General features: G+C 54.6%; 1 protein-coding gene across 1 annotated transcript; it reads right to left on the reverse strand.

Annotated features, from left to right (window-relative positions):
• Positions 1 to 5,072: 5,072 nt before the first annotated feature.
• On the reverse strand, positions 5,073 to 17,608 carry LHX5 (LIM homeobox 5). The gene is made up of 5 exons (XM_003832429.6): positions 16,983 to 17,608; positions 14,776 to 14,999; positions 13,781 to 14,058; positions 12,910 to 13,075; positions 5,073 to 9,206 (listed from the first exon to the last, which is right to left on the reverse strand). The coding sequence occupies exons 1-5, from the start codon at positions 17,153 to 17,155 to the stop codon at positions 8,839 to 8,841; spliced, it is 1,209 nt and encodes a 402-aa protein (XP_003832477.1). The 5' UTR covers positions 17,156 to 17,608; the 3' UTR covers positions 5,073 to 8,838.
• Between the last annotated feature and the right edge of the window lie 3,778 nt (positions 17,609 to 21,386).

Genomic DNA, 21,386 nt, shown 5'->3' on the forward strand with positions numbered 1-21,386 from the left:
CTGTATTTTTAGTAGAGACGGGATTTCATCATGTTGGCCAGGCTGTTTTCAAACTCCTGACCTCAAGTCGTCCGCCCACCTCAGCCTCCCAAAGTGTTGGGATTACAGGTGTGAGCCACTGTGCCTGGCCCTTCTTCATATTTTAATAATGTAAAACATAACATAAAATTAACCATTTAAAAATAAACAGTTCAGAGGCATTGAATGCATTCACAAGGCTGTGCAGCCACCTCTTCTGTCTAGTTCCAGAATATTTCATCACATGGAAAGGAAACCCTGTATCACTTTAGCAGCCACTCCCTATTCCCCCTCCCCCTACCCCCTGGCAACCACCAATCCACTTTCTGCTTCTATGGTTTTACCTATTCTGGATATTTCCTATAAATGGAATCCTCTAAGGTGTAATTTTCTTGTGACTGACTTCTTTAAATTACTGTAAAATTTTCAAAGTTCATCCATGTTGTCTGTATCTGCATTTCATTCCTTTTTATGGCTGGATCACATTCCATTGTATGGATAGACCACATTTTGTTTATCTTTAATTAGTTAATTAATTAATTATTATTATTATTGAGACAGAGTTTTGCTCTGTTGCCCAGACCGGATTGCAGTGGCACAATCATGGCTCACTGCAGCCTCGACCTCCCAGGCTCAAGGAATCCTCCTATCTCAGCCTTCCGAGTGGCTGGGACCACAGGCAAGAGCCACCATACCCAGTGAATCTTTGTGTGTGTGTGTGTGTGTGTGTGTGTGTGTGTGTGTTTTTATAGAGATGGGTTTTTGCCATGTTGCCCAGGCTGGTCTCAATCTCCTGAACTCAAGCAATCCTCCCGCCTTGGCATCTCAAAGTGCTGCGATTACAGGCATGAGCCATCATGCCCGGCCCACATTTTGTTTATCTATTCATCTCCTGATGATGCATTTATTTTTATTTTTATTTTTATTATTTTTTTAAGACAAGGTCTCACTCTCATGTAGGCTGGAGTGCAGTGGTACAGCCACAGTCATTGCAACTTCAACCTCCTGGGCTCCAGTGATGCTCCCACCTCAGCATCCTGAGTAGCTGGGACTACCACCATACTTGGCTAACTTTTAAATTATAAATTTTTGATTTTTTTTGTAGAGATGGGGTCTCAGTATATTGCCCAGGCTGGTCTCAACTCTTGAGCTCAAGCGATCCTCCCATCCAAGCCTCCCCAAGTGCTGAGATTACAGGCATGAGCCACTATGACAGCCACATTTCTTTTTTAAAAGATGTCAGATTATTCTCCACTAGGCCTTGACCTCTTACTATGTGTCAGATCCAGTCTTTTTTTTTTTTTTGACATGGAGTCTTGCTCTGTCACCCAGGCTGGAGTGCAGTGGTGCAATTTCAGCTCATTGCAACCTCTACCTCCTGGGTTCAAGCGATCCTGCCACCTAAGCCTCCCGAGTAGCTGGGATTATAGGCACACACCACCACACTTGGCTAATGTTTTCTGTATTTTTAATAGAGATGGGGTTTTACCATGTTGGCCAGGCTGGTGTTGAACTTCCGATCTCTAGTGATCCACCTGCCTCGGCCTCCCAAAGTGCTGGGATTGTAGGCGTGATCCACTGCACCCAACTCCCAGTCTTATTTTCACAGACCCTATACTTTTTCGTTAGGCAGCATGGGTAATCTTGAAGTATATTCTGAAAAGTAATAAACTGCATGTTTGTCCAGTAGGCTGTGAAGTTAGTCTTTGTTTTAAAAAATGTTTTAAGCACTTCCTCAAAGAAGAAAATGGAATAGATAATAATGACAACATCCAATGAATGACCATTGTCATGATTACTATATTATTAATATTATTTCATTTTTGTGTTTATTACTCAATGGCCAGCTCTCTAACAGGCACTGTGTTTAGACTATGACACATATGGCCTTATTTAACCTTTACGATGAAACTTGAAGTTAGATGTTTTTGTGCTGTTTTTATAGGGCCTTGCAAAGCTGAGGCTCAGAGATGTTGTGTACCTAATGTGAGGTCACACAGTCCCTGGTCTCAAGTTGCTCCCAGCGGTGGGATGGAGACACAAACACAGTGTGGGTTGAGGTGTTGCAATGGAGGAAGACATGGACAGGAATGCTGCAGGTGCCCAGGAGGGCATCACTAGCTCAGCCAGCTACTTCCTCTACACTTACTCAGCTAGACCACAGAGTTGGAGATCTCAGCTGTTTCCAAACAAAGAAAATTTACACCATAAGGTTTTCCTGCAGTGAACAAGGGATCATGGAGAATCTGGGTGGGATTTCCAAGCCAATGCTCCAAAAATAGAGTGTGCACACGGGTCCCCTAGGAGCTGTGCAACCTGTAGTGTGCAGTTCCGGAGTGGGGCCTGAAACGCTGCGTTTCTAACCAGCTCCCAGGTGATGCCAGTGCTGGTCTGCGGACCATGCTTTGAGTAGCAAGAGGTTAGTAGATATGAATCCTGATCCCAACTCCTCTGTAAACTCTTTGTGGGACTTTAGGCCACTCTCTTGCCCTTCTTGAGCCTCAATTTCATTCCCTGGTCAGTTCTCTGAAGAATAAATGAATACCAGCTGTGGTGTCACTTCCTGTGTGCTTGTCAGAAAGCCATGAGCACCTGCTGGGGTGAGACATTTCCTCCCCAAGCTCCCAGGAACCCATCAGCAGGTGCTGGGGGGCAGGGGCAGGTGAGGATGGTTCTGAGCTCTGGCACAAAATTCAGAAAGAGGAAGCCAGAGGTGGTGCTGGCCTGGAGAAGCGGCTGGAGAGGTTTCTGTTCATCACAGAAATGGCCCATTTGCAATGATCGGTTACCCAGGTGTTAATAACGCTAATGGCATAGGAAGGGTAAACTTGGTCACTTGGCTGAACAGAAGAAATATGCAGAGAGGTGCTCGAGTTTCCATAAATCAGCCATGTGCAGCGCTACGAGGGAGGCAGGACTTAAAATTCTGGTCAGGAGATGGGTATTCTCATAATCCAAGCTGGAGAGGTAATTTATTCTGTTTATATCTTTTTACTGCACGACAAGGCTTGGGAGCAGGCGCCCTCCACAGCCATTCTGCATTTTAAATATTAGTCCTAAGCACAGTGGGTCAGCCCTCATGCTCTGCGGGGTGTATATCTTGGGGCAGGAGGACGGGGACAGGGACAGGGACAGGAGGAGAGCATGCATGACGGGGGTTGGAGTACGTGTGGTTTAACTGTCCAGTGTTGGCCAGAATTATAGCCTAGGGGCAGCAAGGGGACAGGCGAGGTCCCCCTTTTTCCAGTGCTGGAGGGCACTGGCAGGAGAGCCTGGCTTGCCTCTTTGCCTGTATGCCCTGGGATGTTTTTTTTCCTCTCAGAAATCTTTTATTTTTAAGAGATAATAAATACAGGCGATGAAGATAGAAGGAGATGAGCAGATACGTTAATGGAGGAGGAAAGGGAGGAGGGCGAACATGGAGAAACCAGACGTCCTTATGTCTTCTGACCTTGGCAATGTTCATGATGCCCTCTGCTCTTCTGGCTAGCTTTGTTTAACCCGGGAGGGGGTTTTAAGCAAAAGCCAGTGAGGTTATTCATTAAGCCCTTTCTTAAAGAATCCCTTTTTATAGTAGCTGAATTTTATTCATTCATTCATTCATTCATTCATTCATGTAGTTACTAGAATCTGCACTGGGCTCTGTCCTGGGTCCAGGGACAATGTAGGCTCTTGCAGCAAAAGTTCTCAATTCAAAACCTGGCTTTGCCACTCCCTGGCTGTGTGACTTTGGTCAGCTCACTTCATCTCTTGGGGCTCATTCTCTCCTTCTGCAAAGTGGGAAGAACAATGCTTATCTCGAAGGGACATTGTGAGGATTGGATAAGATGCTGGCCAATGGGTTTGGAGACAGGTGGCATCATGTTGAGCAGTGGTCTTGCATGTTTGGGAGGTGCCAGAATCTCTTGGGGAGCTAAATGTGAAGCATCTTGGGCCCGACTCCAGAGGACAATTCAAGCCATAAGTGGTGGGACCTGGGGCTGCAATTTGCAGCAAGCATTGTCCTCCGATCATACTTTGAGAAAATGGTTGTGGATGCTGAAAGACAAACGTCTCTTCCCAACTGCTCCCCTTCCCCACCCAGCCTTTCTCAGGAACTGCCTCCTTAACAATGTGCACCCAGTATCATGGCTGTACACCTGCAGGGGCACTGTGCCAGTGTTGGGGTGGGAGAATGTCTCCTCCCAGAGCCCCTGGGCCCAGTAAGCACTTGGGGAGTTAAAATGAGCTCACGGGAGTGGGAGTGAATTTGGTGTGAATCAGGCCCTCTCTCTCCTCTTGTCACCCTCCATGGAAGCTGGTGTGTGTGTGTGTGAGAGAGACAGAGAGAGAGACATGGACATGGGGATGTAACCCAGGCCCTAGATTTCCTGAACCTTGGCGACAGGCTGAGTCACTTCTCTTCCATCCTCACCACACCCTGTGGAGGAAATGATGTTGAGAGTCCATTTCACAGGTGAGCACACTGAGACCCAGAAAGGGGACATAGTGACCAGAAAGGGGACATAGTGAGCCACCTCCAGTTCTTCAGCCAGGTAGTGTCCTGGATCCCAGAGCTCCTGCTCTGTTCTGCCTCCATCCCATTCTCAGGTGACCTAGGCTGCCAACCCTCTTCACTTGTGAATACTCAGAGGAAGGAATGATGGGGAGTGTGTCCACAAGTACTGATCATGCAGAAATCATGGCATCCCTCTTGGAACCTGGCTTCTGGAGCCACCCTTGGAGATCTTGATGGGGCCACCCCAGGGTTATTTAAGTCCCTGACATAAAGGGGGACCTCTTCCTCTCCCAGTTCTCCCAGACTGAAGCTGTGAGTATTTAAAGGGCAGGTATATATCCTGTGTACATGTGTGTTAGCATGTGTGCAAGGACATGGTGTGTGGGTTTTTGTGTGTCCACAGGGGTTAGACATATTGTAGGTGTGTGCATTTGTGTACACAAGCCTGTGGGTGTCTGTTAATGTACATTTGTATGCATATGTATGTAGATGTGTGCGCCTACCATTGTGCCCTTGTCTGTATTTGTATGTGTCTCTGTGTGCATGCACAGCTGTGTGTCCATGTGGCTGCTTTGTGTGTGTGTGTGTGTGTATCCATATGCCTGTGAACATGCATCAGTATATGCTTGTGTTTTTGTTCGTGTACATGTATTTGCATGTGTAAGTGTTCATTGTGTGGGCCCATATGTATCTGTCTGGTGCGTGTGTGTGTGCATGTGTGTGCCTGTACCTGGAGAAAGGGGCAGAGGGCTTGGTTCTACTGCAGTTTCTCATTCTGTAGCCTCACTCTGCTGCCTTCACTGAAGGACACCTCTGGGTCTAAGCGTCCTATCTGGGTAGGGGCTGGGGGTCCCCGGACACCATGGTGCATGAGCAGTAGGTGACTTGGCACACCTATGGGGGCTCTTCCTCCCACAGATTTAATCTTCTCTTTCTCTCCTCCTAACCTTTCTCCCTTCTCTTCCTCTTCCTCTCTTCCTTATTCCTTCCTTTTCTCCTGCCTCCCTCCCCTCCTCTTCCTCTCTTTCACCCCTCCTCCCCTCCCCTCTCTCCCCAACCTCTATCTCCCTGTCACAACCCTGTTTGAGGAAGGGGTGAGTCCTCTCCTCCCCCTAGCTTCGCTTCCCCCATATTGCTCTGGTGCAAGTTCTAAGTGAGCCCTTCTGTAAAGTTCACACATGCCCAGAAAGCATTCAGGGACCCGCCAGAGATGAGGTCCACCTTGCAAATTCTCTCTTGGCCTCTAAAATCCGTTACAGTTAGGGCACCATAGAGAAGTAGAAACACAACCCAATACATGGGTTTGAATCTCAGCTTTGCCACTTCCCAGCTGTGTGACTTTGGGCCAGTCCCTCAACCTCTCTGAGTACCCTGAGGGGGCCAATAATACCTACCCTGATACACGTCCAAGGATTCAGCTGCAAGGATATTCTGATGTGGTTTAAAGTGGTGAAACATTGGAAACAAACCCAAATATCCAATAATAGAATTGGTTAAAAATAAAACAAAAACCGTAAAAGGACGGTTCAGCCATTGAAGAGAACTTTAAGCAGTGACTACACAGAATGACATAGCTCTGTCTATGAAGATCAGTTTGTACATCTGGAAGCTATTGCTGAGTGAATCAGAGCAGATGACCACATATTGAGTATAGGGTATGATCTCTAGTTTCAAAATGAAAAAACAAAACAAAACAAAACAAACAAACAAACAAACAAAAAAACAAGAAAAGAAAAAAGAAGTCTGAAAGAAAATGCATCATCTAGATTTCCATAGTGCTTGAGATTCTGGGTGGTGACATTTTCTTCCTTTTGTTTATCTGAGATTTCTAAATTTTCCACAAGCAAGTAGCATTGGTCTGATAAAGACAAATGTGCTGTAAGGAAAGAAAAGAAAAAGGCGAGGCACATTGCATGATTCTTGTGAGGAACACATAAAGAAGAAGGGCAGAAGAGTGGGGCTCTGAGCGTGCGCCTGTCCCATGGCGGTCTGTTCCCCACCTTCCCCTGCTGCAGCTACAATGGGCCGCTTCACTCACCCCGAGCTTGGGTGAAAAGTGATCCCAATGCAGGACACTCTTCTATTTATTTTTACCTCCCTCTCCTGCTTTTCTTTTCTTTTTCTTTTATCCTTTCTTCCTTCCTTCCTTCCTTTTTCTTTCTTCCTTTTTTTCTTTCTTTCTCTTTCTTTCTTTCTCTTTCTTTCTTTCTTTCTCTCTTTCTCTCTTTCTTTCTTTCTTTCTTTGAGACAGTCTTGCTCTGTCGTCCAGGCTGGAGTGCAGTAATGTAGTACCAGCTTACTGCAACCTCCGCTTCCCGGGTTCAGGCGATTCTCCTGCCTCAGCCTCCCAAGTATCTGGGATTACAGGCGCCTGCCACCATGCCTGGCTAATTTTTGTATTTTTAGTAGAGAGAGGGTTTCACCATGTTGGCCAGGCTGGTCTTGAACTCCTGATCTCAGGTGATCCACCCACCTCAGCTTCCCAAAGTGCTGGGATTACAGACATTTGAGTTGGAAGGGAATGTAGGAAGCACTCTCTCCAACCCCTGCTTTTGCAAGTAGGGAAACTGAGTCAAAGAAGGAGAGTGACTTGTTTTAGGTAGTGGCCTCAGGCCTCCTAAATCTCACTGGACACTCTTTCCCTCATGCCTTTACCTAAAGACAAGCATGCACTGCATAAGATTTGCAGAGCACAACAGCCTCACTTTGGGGAGGAGGCGCACTTCAGTCCTAACATAGCCTTGCAGATAACCAGCATCAGCTTACCAGCCTGCTCTTTTTTTGGGCCACCAGAAATTACATGGGGGAATAGTTAGGAGTGAAGTTCTAATTCTTTTGATGTGCTGGCAACAAACAAATCACACATTCATTCATTCATCAAACATTCTGAAGACCTACTAATATGCGGGGCAGGCCTGTGTTAGAGCAGGGTATTACATAAAGCATGGGGAGATACGGTGCCTGGCACGTAGTAGCTGTCAAAAGAGGACAGTCACTTTCATGAACCTGGGAGTCACTAGAAGAGCTCCCCCTTTGGGTGAGCAGAGGTTTTTGCATCCATCAAGGGTTTAATGTCAGAGACCAGAACCAGGGAAAGGAATGGTTTCATTCGCTCTGAGTCATTATCAAGGTAGGGACAAAAAAAGAAAACCACACAGCGCTGAGGGAAAAAAGATTTTTTTTTATTAATCTTTCTTTTTAAAAAAAGTTGATTTTTTTTGTTTTTTTTTTTGTTTTTTTTTTAGGTAAACCTCTTTCTGCTTCCCCTCCGTCACTCTGCCCTACCTCCTCTTAAAAATATAAAAATGTCCAACCCCGGATAACTAGAGTACAATAAATAAACAGTAAACACAAAAACATACTTTATTTGTTTCTTCTTTATACAAAATAAGGAAACTAGAAGCGTTCAACTTCCAAAAAAGTATAATATTGTACATCCTGACGGCCCAGCCTCCAGGCCCCGGGCAGGGAGGGTGGTCTGTGGGTCTGAGCCCAGCAACCCTGGCGCCCCACCCAGGGGGAGAGCAGGACGTGCGCGTGTTCGAGTCCGGCCTGCTCCCTCGGGCTCAACATAAACGTCAAAGTAAGGAAGAGCGGGAGCTGGACCCGGCTGGCCACGTCCTGACCCACAGCCCTCTTCCTAGAGAAGCTGACCTTGAGCCTCAAGATTGGCCACCAGGGAGCGCCAGCGTGCAGGTGGCTCGGTCTCCCTCTCGGTGGCTCCCGGTTCACGCGAGTTCCTCGCTCGCTCTCCGTCTTCTCCCTCTGGCTGACGCTGTCTCTCCATCTCTTCCTCATCTTGCCCCCTTTCCTCTCCCTCTCTTTCAATCTCTCTCCTCCTTTTCTTATCATCTTTTTTTTTAAAGATGGGGAAAGCACAGCGAGAAATAAGATTACAAAATGCCACTCGGATTGCAGAGAGAGGGAAAAACACCGTCTCCGCCCCTTGGCCTCACCCTCTCTCAGTCCAAAGAGGTGGCGGTGGCTGGGTGGGTGGGTGGGGGCCCGGGGAAAGTCTAGAGCGTGCTCGAAATCTCTTGACCCTCCGGAGTATTGACTTTGGTCCCAAGAAATTGCTCGCGGTTGCTGGGAGAGTACTGGCGGTGGGCTGAGGCTCCTGGAGAGCCCGCGGGGTGGAGATGGGGGTCGGCCCCCCCTCGGCGCCCAGCCAAGGAGCAGCTGCCAGTTGAGTGCGGACCCGAGAGAGAACCCCCGAGGGACACCCACGTCTCCCACCGCGTCCGCGTCGGGCGTTTTGGTTTCAGGAGGCTGCTTCGGGGCGGGGCCCCCGGGGGCCGAGCGCGGGGGGCGGCCCGGCGGCCTTACCACACGGCGGCTTCGTTGAGCTCGGGGTTGGGATGCGACAGGGGTCCGCTGTAGCCGCTGGTGCCGCTCATTGGGAAGGGCGGGCTGGGCCCGCCGCTGAACACCTCGCCGGGCATTGGGTGCAGCGTGCCCGGCAGGCCTGGCTCGGGGCTCGGTGTGTCCGGGTGCGAGATCATGTCGGTGAACCTGGGGTTGTCCGCGGCGTGCGGGCCGGCGAGCGGCGGTTCCAGCGCGCCCAGCGGCGTCGAGCCGGGGCCAGAGGCTGCCAGGAAGCTGGAGTCGGCCGGGGACTGCGCCTGCGAAGGCGGGCCGTGCGCGAAGAAGTCGTAGTTGCTTCCCGGCGCGTAGTAGTCGCCTTGGTAGTCTGCGGAGGGGGAGCGGGAAGGAGACAGGGCGCGGTGAGAGAAGGCGAAGTAGGCGGGGGACCCGGGACCCGGGGAGGGGACCCGGGCGGGCGAGAGAGGGGAGCGCGCGACACCGACCCAAGGTTAGAGAGACCTGCGGAGGCCGGCGCCCCTTGAGACGGTGGACGTCGCAGACCCACGGGGAGGGTTGGGGAGAGAGACAATGAGAGATCTCGAAAGGGCAAGAGACTCAGACTGCCAGAGACCACACACAGAGATGGGAGAGACTCCGAGACCGTGGGGGACACACGCGGCAAAAACTCGGAGACTTCAAAGTCACAGGTTCCCTGACACCTAGAGATGGAGAGAGACAGCGGCGGCCAGAGACGCAGAGACAGACAATGATTCCTAAGTGTCTTAGGGTCGGTGAGAGACACAGAGATGCGGGACAGCGAGAGACAGACGGAGAGATCGGCAGAGGGGCAGAGAGAAAGGCGGAAAAGAGACCCAGAGACGCGGAAAAGAGACCCAGAGACGCGGAGTCCGCGGCTGAGACCCGAAAGCCCGAGACATCTGAGGGTCGCGGAGGAGTCGAGGAGACGCAGAGAGAGGAAAGACGGCCGCGGTTAGAGACACGCGTGGAAACCCCCGGGGGCGGCAGCGAGGGAGTCAGGAGTGAGCCCGAAGATGGAGAGAAGTCGATGCGCCCAGAGAACGCAAGACGGTGGATCAGAGATGAGTCCCAGGAACCTCCAGAGAAGGGGAGGCTGACAGGCCCGGGGAGAGGAACCGGGCAGGGACCAACCAGCGGACAGAGCAGAGCGCGAAATGGTTGAGACCGGGAAGCGACCTGGCCGGGGGAAACTGGATCCGGGCCGCGGCAGGAGCGACTGGTGGGTTGGGCCGGGCGGGGCGGCCTTGGCGCCCTAAACTCGGTCCCTGCGCCCCACCAACCCAGTCCAAGTCCTTCGCCTCGCCAAGTACGGCCCCCGCGTCGATCCCGGTGAGACCATTTGTACCGGCCTAGCCTAGCCTGAGAAAGAGAAAACTGAGCTCCAGCGACTTGGGAGAGGGGGAGGAGGACACGAAGATTCTCTGGGTCATGGCCAGAGCTCCGCGGGCACCTTGGGGTAGAAGCTCGGTCCTCCAGCCTTGCCCCGGGTTGGTTTTGCCAGCACCCCCAGGTTCTGAAGCATCTGAGGACATTGAGATCTTTTGAGAAGCTGGTGATAGCTATGGGCTCTCTCTTGAGGAAAATGCAAGGGTGAGAATTTTGCCCATAAATTCAGGAGGTGCAGGGACTCCGGATTGCAAACCCATTCTGCCTCAACAAATCTGCATCAACTCTCTGACCGCCCCACATAGCCCCTTTTCCAGAACCTTCGGGATATCCTGCCTTCCCCCACCAGGTGGGGCCCTGAAGGACTGACGTGGGGGACGTCACTAAAGGACCACCTTGTACCAGGCACCCGCTTTGTACGGCGGGAAAACCAGCGAGTCCAGAAGCCTGAGTCTCTTCTGCAAATCCACTCCCCCTGCTGAGTCCTGGGATCTCAGTCAAGGGGCGAATTCCTGATGCCCCCTGCCACCCTCTTCCCTCTCCAAACCCAGAAATCTGTCCAAATGGGGGGTGTCTGGAGGCGTGGCTTGGAGGCAGTTTAAGCAACAGCTAAAACGGTTGCCAATTACTTTTTAAAACCATTAATTTAATTCTCCCCGAAAGTGAAGGGGAAGATGGGGAGCGGCAAATTTGGAGCCCCAAAGGGACAGGGATGGGAGACGGCCGCGGCCCGCAGCGAGCCGGAAAACCAGCGAAGGCCGCTGCCCCCGCGCCGTGCGCGCCGCCTCCGCCCATATGGCGGCCGGGCCGGAGGTAATTGGAACAAACGCCGTCTGAAAAGGGCACAAAAGCCGCAGCTGGGGCTTTGTCCGCGCTCCCACGGGGAGCCGCCGGCCCCGCCGCCCGGCCCCTTTCTCGCCCGCTGCCGGTCGCCACCGCCGGGATCTCCCAGCGCGGATTAGGCGGGGCTGCCTCGCTGGGGGCTGGGGAGTCTTCCCCACCATTCCGGGGAACGAGGGGCCCCCAGTGTCCAGCTCCCCACCTCATCCAGCGCGCAGGGAGAGGAGGCGGTGGGATAGGTCGGGGCGGGGGCGAACTGGTCCTCGGGGAAACCTTGGTTAATTATCCAGGCGGGGAAAAATTCCGGGCCGGTACCGCCCCCACTACCTCGCTGCTCCGGGCCCAGATTTTGTAGGGAAAGAGGCAAATTTAGGTGGAGAGAGTCGGTGAGTGGAGACTCCGGAAGACACGCCCACCATCCGGGCTCTCCAGGGTTGGGGGTCTGTCCAGGGTTGGGGGGCTGTCCAGGGTTGGGTGGCTGGGGCGCTCCACCCTGAGCCCTGCCACTGCCTGGGGTCTCCGCCCTGAAAAGCACAGCCTGGCATTTTGCCCACAATTTCTAGGGGCCCCGGTCGGGTCTCAAGGTCTAATCCCCCCTCAGGCTTCCGGATGTGCTGAGGTTAGTGATGGGGTTATCTTCCCTTCCCTTCTGCGTCTACCTGGGTGCCTAGCTCCTGCCTTGCCAACACTGCCACTGAACCCACTTTCTAAGAGAAATTGCCTCTTCCTAACCTGCGTTACAACTCAGAAGTGCAGATGCCTCTCAGACATAGACAGTCCTGGGGTCTCTCCAAATTCAGAAGCTTCAGAACAGAAGAGGAGAGGTGCTTTCTTGAGCCCCCAGCCCTGGGAAGAACAGGACAGTGAGCTTGGTGAGCTCAAGCAATGCGGCTCAGGGTAAGGAGCTGAAAAAATCGGATAGGGGGAGTTGGGATGGCTCACCAATCCAGTGTGAGGGAAGTGAGAGGAGGAAAAGCTGAGGTGGCAAGGGGACAGCTCACCCCAGGCCCAAGCCTGGTACCACCATCTGAAGTCCTTTGTAAACTGGGGCTCCTTGCTCTCTGCAGCCCCAAAGACGGTGGAAATCTGGGGTTGGCCCAACACTTGTGCCCCCAGTCTGTAGGAACCCCAGGGATCTCGGGGCTGGAGGGTGGACTACAGTCCTGCCCAGAGCAACTGCCGGCATTTGGGCTAACACTGCCAGATGCTGTGCGCACACACCCCGCCACATGGAACAGGAGTTGCTGCCTTCGATGCTAGTGAGCAGGCGGCTTGGAATGAATCCAGATCCCCATCCCCTCCCCTCACACTACCCTCCAGCGCTCGGAATCCACCTCATGCCAAGTACACCAGGCACAGGGCGGCAGGAAGGCTGTGCGTCTGTCCGTGGGAGCGGCATGCATGTGGATTTGCCAGTACTGGCCTCAGTGTGACTGGTGAGAGTGTGCCCGTCTGTGGAGTTGTGTCTCCGTGAGTGTACCTGTGTGTGAGAGGGTGGAATTTACCTGTACGTGATCGTGCGATCGTGTCTAGACGTGTGTCCCTGGAGTCTCTGAACGCAAGTGTGAGTGCACCTTGTGCCCTGCGTGGGTGAGTGTGTCACTGTGTCTCGTGTGTGCTTCTGTGTGCATCACTGTATGGGTGAGACCATGTATCTGATTTTGTGTCCAGGACATGTGGGTGAGTGTACATGTGTCTGTGATCGTGTGTCCAGCGAGTGGGCGATGTTCTGGAGCGGCGGAAAGCGTGCTGGCCGGGACCCTTCGCCCTCAGCTCCCGGAATAGGACAGGTGCGGAACAGCGAATCCCGGGGCGCCCCTTACCTCCGTAGTAGGTGTACGGGGTGGACCCCAACATCTCAGACTCGTCCAAGCGGCCGCCCAGCGGACGCATGCGCCGCGGACTCCGGAAGAAGGCGTGCCTCCGGGCGCCTAGGGCGCTCAGCTGTTTCATCCGGCGTTCTTTGGACCGTCGGTTCTGAAACCACACCTGGGACAGAGGAGGGGGCTGTGAACCTAGGATCAGGAGTGTCCTCTCCCCCCCTCTGCTCCCTTCCCTGACTGGGCTGCCCCTGCTGGGTCCTTGCGCCTCTCCCGCACCAGGACTCCCCCGAGGCGGTGCCGGGCCGGATTAGGCCGGGAGGGGTGGAGAGAGGCTTCGGCGAACCAGCCAAGGGTGAAGGATTTCGCGGACCCGTGGGGCGACTCATAAAGACTTGGGCTTCCTGGTCCCCGGCTCGCCCGCGGCCTGACGGCTCTATAAAGGCCTCCCTCCCGGCACGGCTCTCGCCTCGGCCCCTCGGCTCCGGAGCCAGCCTCTGGCCGTTTGTCTGCCCGCGCTTCGGCGCAGGGAGGGAGGGGGCATCGCCTGTTTCTCTGCTCGAAAGGTGGAGGTAAAGAGGGATCCCGGACCCCAAAGAGGCTTACAACCTTCCATAAGCAAGGCGGGGGGCGGAATTCAGAGAGGTAAAGTGACCCGCCCCCAAATCGCAATACCAGGAGGACAGCAGGGCTAGATGGAATCTTTCGGTTCACAGTCCCCGACCTCGGGCAAGTACCCCACTCGGGCGCACGGTCTGCTCCCAGACCAGAACCAGGCGCGCTCGTAGCCAAGGAAGCTTGGCGGGAGACTCCTCCGAGGCTCCCGGCTCCCAGGCCAGCGGGGCTAAGGAGCTGTGCCCGCCCCGGGCCGCACCTGGATGACGCGCATGTTGAGGCCGGTCTCCTGCGCCAGCTGCTCGCGGATGTGGCGCGTGGGCTTGGGCGTGGCGGCGAAGGCAGCCTTGAGCGTCTCCAGCTGCTTGGCCTTGATGGTGGTGCGGGGGCCGCGCCGCTTGGTGCCCGAGTTCTGCTCCTCGTTCTCGTTGTTGGCTGTCTCCTTGTCCGACGAGGTCGAATTATCCGTCTCTTTGGGGTCGTCCTGCAGTGCGTCCTGGAGGTCCGGGGACAAACTGCGGTCCGTACAGGATGACACTGCGGGCGGACGGATCGGGAAGGGGACAGCGGCGTCAGCGACGGCCAGACGCCTCTTCAGTCCAGTGGCGGGTTCCCGCCGGCCCAAGCTACGGCCTGCCCAGGCTACGGCCGGCCCCGCTGGATTCCCTCCCAAACCTGCGACAGCCCCTCCCCCAGGGACCCGGTGCCCGCCCACTCTCTCCAGGAGGGGCTGGGCCTTTGGAGGGGCGCTCTTAAGCCCTCTCCGCGCGTCTCAGCTAGTACCTGGGTAAGGGTAGGGGGACGCGTACCCTCTGGAGAACTCCCACTTTCAAGGAGAGGGGGCAAGGAGGGCACAGATTCCCTTGGGGCTTGGATCTTCCTCTCTCTTCCCTCCTCTCTCCAGACCTCAATTAATGTCCTTCCAGTGCATCAAGAAATTACCTGGAGCTCAAATGACACATAAGGGGGAATTGTGCGCTTCCAAATTAGGGGAGGAGGGCAACTTGGAAGAGGCTCCTGAATTGGAGGAGGGTGAGGCAGAGCTGTCACGTCTCAGATCCCCTGTAAAACCTGCTCCAAAGCCACTTCTCTTCTCTAGCCTCTAACCCCCTTGCCTTGCCCTAGAACTGCCTGGGGCTGATGAGCTCCAAGCTCAGCACAGACAGCACACCGGGGGCCAAGTAGGGAGTGCCAGGCTGGGCACGGTGGGAGGGTGCTAAGGCCTAAGGCTAGTGAGGGGCCCAGGCTTCCTACCTGAGTTGAGGCTGCCCTCCTTGAGGCTGGATGAGCTCAGGTAGTCGTCTTTGCACACGAACTTGTTCTCGTCGATGACGTAGAGCTCCTCGCCGGTGGACAGCTGCTTGTTACACACCATGCAGGTGAAACAGTTGAGGTGAAAGACTTTGCTCCGGGCCTTGCGCACCAGGTCGCTGGGCGAGATGCCTTGCGCGCAGCCGGCGCATTTGGTGCCAAAGCGCCTGTGGACACAATGTGCCCGTCACTATGGGGTGGGACTGCATCCAGCCCTCCCCAGCCCCTGACCTCTTCCCACCCGACCTGGCTTCGGTGAAGTCCCCATTTCCATATCTGTCAAACGGAACCCCAATCCTGAGCGCTCTGGCCAGAGTGGGAGAAGTGGGACAAATGTCCTGAGCTGCTTTTGGGACTGGGACTGCCATGCCTCCATTGGGACTTTTCAGATTCTCCTGAGCTGGGAAGGGGTGAGCAGTGGGTGCAGCGTTCAGCCAAGAAGAGAGCCCAGAGCACCCCAAGATGTCCTCCCCCAAACCCAACCCCTGCCAGGCCTGCCTGGGCTGCTGCAGGCAAACTCAGAGTCCATGAATGATTTGAAGCCAGGCGGGGAGGGTTTGGGCCACTTGGTGGCTTTGCCTCCTGGATCCTTTCTAGTCTGCTGGTGCCTAGCTAGGGCCAATCTGCCTGGCTGGCTGAGCCTAGCCATGAGGTGGGGAGCCCTTCTCCTAGGCTGGAAGGAGGAAGCAGAAAGGAGGGAACCTTCCACTGTTTTCCAGTACCAATGGAGAGGCTTTCCAATCCACCGCTCTGGGACCCGCTGGAGCTAATCAGGAGCTGTGGACAGCAGGGCCTCATAGTGATGGACCCTAGAGAGCAGGGATGAGTTTCAGCCCCCCTAAACCTCTGGCCTGGCAGGCAGCAGGGGAATGTGAATAGAGGACAATCATAGACCCTGCAAGGCCAGGACAGGAATCTCTCAAATCCCTGCTTTCCCGCGTTCCTGATCTCATTCCTTTTCTTTCTTCTTTGAGCTCAGGGAGAAAGCCAGCCTCCCCCGAAATAGGAGATGGGTGAGGCTCAGGTTGGGGGTGGGGTGGGGGAGGACCCAGGACTCTAGGGACCCCACATCTACTCACACCCATGTCTCTAAACAGGGCGAATTTGGGTGACATTGATGTAGTGAGGGCATTAGAAGCCATAAGTCACTTTTGGCCTTATCCGGCAGCGTAATTGGCCATATGCACCTTATCAAAAATCATTAGGCGCTTTGCAAGCACTGCTACATTAGGGGCATCGGGCCTCCGGGTCCAGGGAGTTAACACGTGTAAAGGAGCGGCTGACATTTTCTCCCATTCAAATTCCCAGTGCGGAGTCGCTGGGGCCGGCAGGCTGCCTTTCTCTATGGCGGCGTGATTCACGCCCCCATTCCTCAGCGCGGGGAATTCCTGTTCACAAAGCCGGCTCTGGGTGCCCAGAGGAAACAGGCAGGGCTCAGCTGCCCCAAACTCCACTGGCTTCCAGGCTGGGGAAACTGAGGCCCAGAGAGGTGATCTGCCCTGGCCAGCCAGAGGGCCCACAGGGGTAGGGGGGCTGGGGAGGTGCCACAGCCCAGTCTAGACCCCAGAGGTCCTGATTCTCAGCCTCGATTTCGTTTCTGCTTTTCAACATGGGAGGAAATGTTTAAGGGGTTGGGAGGTGGGTGGGGGAGGTTCTCTCCTCCCATCACCAGGGGAGACCTTCCTCGCTGGGCCCCCTCTGGAGCTGAGAAGTTTCTGTTTGGGATTGCGGCCGATGGGCTCACACATTCTGCCTGGAGCGAGAAGCCTTCAGGCGTCTCTAACTCATGCAAAAATCCTTCCTCTCTCTCGGGACGGGGCTTGAAGCTTCTGTCTTGGGGTTGCAGCTGCTTGGAAGGGGCGGAGAGGAGTGGATAGCAAGTTTGTCAGGGCTTCCTCCCTCTGCCCCGCCAGCGCTCTGAGCCGGCCTCGAGCCAACGTGAGGCAGGGAAGCAGCGTCCTTCTCCCTCTGGCTGGGCTCGGGACCTTTCCTGGACCAAGGACAGGAGGAGAGCAAAGTGCTGCCCGCTCCCCATCTAAGCTTGTGATCCGGGGAGGCTGGGATGGGGATGGGGGTCTCCCCTTCCCCAGCGCCCCAGTGGAGCGCGCTCAGGGTGGGCGCGCAGGCAGCAGAGCGGCGCGGCCTCTTACCTGAAAAAGTCATTTTTGCAGTAGAGCTTGCCCTCGCGCGAGAAGCACTTCTCCGAGAGGTTGGTTTTGCACTCGCAGCACTGAACACATTTGATGTGCCACGCGCGGTCCAGCACGTTCAGCAGAAAGCGGTCGAGGATGGGCCGCTCGCAACCGGCGCAGTGCACCATCATAGCCCCGCGCCCCGGCGGCTTCGGCCGCCTTGCCCTCCCTTTGGGCCCCTGGCCCTCGGGCCTGCCGGGCCCTCCGCTGCCCTTCGCCTCTTGTCTCAGCAGCTGCAGGGCGAGTCTGGTCCGGACCAAGACTCAGCCGGTCAAGTCCTTGGGCAATCTCTGGCCTGGCGCTGGGCTGCCCGGAGTGGGGTGGTGGGAGGCGGGTGGCGTTCACAACCTCATGCCACGGGCCGCACGCCCCGGCGCCTGTTCTGGGCTTCCCCAGGTATCTCGGGTGGCTGCTGGCCTCGGCGCTGCGGAGCGGCTTTCCCCGGTGGCGGAGGCGCCGGCACTTTCCCCCACTTTCAAGCGGTCGGGATCCTCATCTTTGTCTGGTCGCCGCGTAATTCGCGCATCCTTATTCAGATTTGGTGACGTGGTGCTGCACGTAGGGGGCCCAGCGGCCAATGGGCGCACCGTGGCCATGGCAACCTCTTAAATTTATAGCATATCTAAATTGGCTACAGCGTTGCGGTCCGGACAGAGCAAAAAAAACAAGGCATCAGTATTGTTGAGTATTAGCTTGTACCTGGTTCGGAGGCTAAGTAAGTATTTACCTTCCAGTTTGGGGCTGACGGGGCGGGGGCAGCGCGAAACGAAAACTGCGTCTCTCTTCCTCTCTCTTTCTCCTCACAAATATTTGGGGGTCACGGGTTCCAAGGCCTAGTCCGGGAGGTACCCCTGCCCCCTTCGCCATCCCTGGAACTTGCAGAAGTTGCCCCACGCCCCACACTTCGCTCCCCTTCTCCAGCCCAGCCAGCCCAGATTGGATTCCCCCACCCCCGCGCCCCCTCTGCGCCCTGAAGCTGCGTCAGCGCGGTTCTCCCGGCTCCTGGAGCCGGCCCCGGCTTCTTTTTGTCATACACGGGGCTGGGGCCCAGCCGGGCCTTTCTCATGGAGAGAGCTAGTGGAGACCGCGCGGCCTGGGTAGTTTTCCCCGCCCGGCCGCCGAGCCCAGGCCCAGGCCCAGGGTGGGGAGGCGGGGGAGGAGGAGGGGTGCCATTTGGCCTGGTCCCGAACTCCAGAGTTTCAGGCCTGAGTGCGCTGCTCACGGGGCTCTGAGGGAGATGTGGACAGGGGGAGATTCAGGGTGGACGGGTCTTCCCGCAGACAGCTCGGAGGTGGCACTCACCACGTCTCTCCTTTCCTCGCTGCACCTTCCAGATTCCAGGTCAGCCTATGGGGCACTGTGGTGAGTGGGTCGTACGGCTGAGGCGGGGGACACCAGCGACTATGAGAGCGCTGTTTGTATTCACGCCGTGCGGGCTGGGTGTGCAAGTTCGTCCCCTCATTGGGCGCAGGAGAAGCGGCGCACGTGTGTTCCGTGCTCGGCAGGGCGCCCAGAGTGTGAGGAGAGAGAGTGTGTGTGTGTTAAGGGGGAGGGGGGATGTTGGCAGGTGTGCGTGAGGAGGGGGTGTGTGGGTCTGAGTAGAAGGGACCAGGCCTCCTTTCCCCTGGGGCCAGCGTGGCCACCAGGGATCCTAGTTGGGGAAGCCGGGAATGGGCAACCAGGATTTTCCTTTCGCTTCTGGAAAGGGGGCTGAGGGAGTAGGGCCTGGGACCAAGGGCTGGAGCTAGAAGGGTTTGTGCCAGCACTTGGCTGTGAATGTTTGTTTGGGTGTGTTTCCTGAGCTTGTTAGTGTATACTCGCTGTTTGAGAATTCCATTTTTGCGTCTGTTTATTGTGTTAGTACCATCAATCCTGTGAGTAAATTTCTGCGTGTGCGTTTTCGTGTGTGCAGATTCTTGTGTTTGTAATTGTGTGTGGTCCTGCTAATGTTTGTGTTTATCACTGTGTGCACTTTTATTTTTGTTGGTCTGTGCCTATGTGTGTTTGCTTATTTGAGGACGCATAAATGTGAGGGTGTTTTCATGTGTACGTGTGCATTCACGTAAGAGTGTTTGTGTCTGTGTTTGCAAGCATTGATGTGAAGGTGTACTTTGAAAAATCTGAATGTGTGTGTTTGTGTGTAGGTGAGGGCGTGCATGCTTGAGACCCTGTGTGTATGAGACTGAGCTGGCTTGGTTGTGTTTGTGAGTGCAGAATTCTGAAGAGCTATGTTTGTGTGCCAGTCGCTGTGTGTGTGTGCCTGCAAATGTGTGTATTTGTGCAAACAGTAGTTTTTTGTTTATGCAACTCCTGTAGGCTTTTGTGTGTGTGTATGTGTGTGTGAGGGGGTTATGTTTGTATTTGTGTTTGTGTGTGTACTCCTAGCTGCGCTTACCTTTGTGGATTCGGAGGTTGAGGGAGCAGGATTTGTGGATGCCTGTGTTGGGGCTCAGGGATGCCCACTTGTCCCCCTTCCTCTCAGGCCTAGCACTGTCCTCCACAGTATCTAGGGGAGGTGATCTTGCTAGGGACAGGGAATTGGTGAGTGCTGGTTACAGAGTGGAGCATTGACTCACCAGCCAGCCCGCTGGAAAAGGAATCCCTAACCCGGGCAGCTTCTGCTTGTTGGTGCTGTTACCTGACCCTCTAGCTTGTCAGGGGACAGGGATCTACAGAGCATAGTAGTAACGCTGGTTAGAGCCCAGCTCAACCAGGAACAGGCAGGATGAATCTCACTTGGCCTCCTAGGCTCGGCCATGAGAGACTTCAAATGGAACTGCAGTTTCTGGCAGCACTTGGCCCTGCCCGCCTGGGCTTAAAGGATCCTTGAGCTCTGGCAGGGGCAGAGCTGGAAAGAAATAAGAACCCGAAGAGGAGAGAGGTGCTCAGGCTCCCGGCAGAGGTGAACTGTGCTGCCTTCTCCGTCTTTGTCTTACTAGGCTTTTTCTGTCTCTCCCGAGTTCTCACCACATCTCTGTTTTCCTTTCTGTCTCCATTTTTCTCTTATGCTCAGAATCTGTTCTCTTTCTGTTTCATTTTCTCTTGGTTCTCCCTTGTTTTCTTTCTCCATTTTTCTCTCTCTTTCTTTTTGTTCTCCTCCCCTGGCCTCTCTGCTGGAGCTTCCAAATCCAGCATCCGACTCACAGCTGAGATGAATGCTCCTTATTTTGCATCGTGCAGATTTTGGGGTGTGGGGGGAAGACTTGCACCCCCACCACGTGCTTCATGATCATTCAGAACCTCCATCCAACCACTTTCTTCTCTGCTCCAGACTAGGCACACTGAGCCCATTCTCCCCCAAACCCCACAAAATATGCAAAGTGCTCTGTCTGGTGTGTGTTTCCAGCCCAGGCTTTGCCCACCCATTGGTGGTGGCTGGGGGCCTGTGTACCCAGCTCTATCTGAATCTCAGATCCACTAGTCCTCATCTCCCAGAGAGCTTCAATGCATAGCCAGGCTCCAACAACCGTGTGGCCAGGCCGGGGAGGTCGTAGGAAGAGGGAAGAAGATGAGAGCAGCCCTGAGTAGGGATGAGCGTCAGTTACCTGGGGCTGGATGTTTGGTTGCAGGAGATGAGGACTCTGTTTCCAGAAGCCCTGGTCTGACCTTCCATCTCTTGTAGGGGAACTCACCAATCCTGCCCTTGTTGCAGTCCCCTAGAGTTGCGTTGGGGGCCTCATCCTCAGTACAGCTCAGCCCCAGTTGGAGAACTCCCTGGACCTGGGCTCAGCCAAGCTGCCCAGAACCCGCCCGGCCTTCTCTAGCCCACCACCTTCCCCGGTTCACAGCATCGGAAAATGCCAGCAGACCAGCTATTAGACTCATCCCGCCCTAACAGCGCTAACAGATGGCGACCAGGCAGCGAAATCCCCTCCTATATGTAACTAATAAACCGCTTGTGTCTTAACAGGGTAATGCATGGAGACGCAATGTCACTTATACAAGATGTTGATGGAATTTACTATATAAAAATCTTCCTCCTAGAGTAAAGAGTATCAACATTACAACTCGACAGACGGCGGCGGGATAAGTAAAACAGACAAAAGACAAACAAGATAATAATCTGTTTCCAATCACTTAAGCCCTGTAGAGTTAGTAATATGCGGTTTGCATATTCCCCCTTGAGTTCGGTAATTAATTACGGGCGAGGAGGCGCACACTAGCCTGGGGTGGGAGTTTTGAGGAGCGCTGAGCTGGGGCGTGGGGGAAAGCTCTCTTGAATTCTCCAGCCCGGGACACCGGGCAGCGGCCGGAATGAGGGCGCTTCCGGAGGTTTGGAGCTGACCCACCCGCGGGTTGAAGAGGTCGTTCCAGTTGCACCTCCCTATTCCTCACCGGAAAGCCTCCAGCCTGGGAGATTCT

The sequence above is a fragment of the Pan paniscus genome, chromosome 10, assembly GCF_029289425.2.
Source record: "Pan paniscus chromosome 10, NHGRI_mPanPan1-v2.0_pri, whole genome shotgun sequence".
Lineage (NCBI taxonomy): Eukaryota > Metazoa > Chordata > Mammalia > Primates > Hominidae > Pan > Pan paniscus.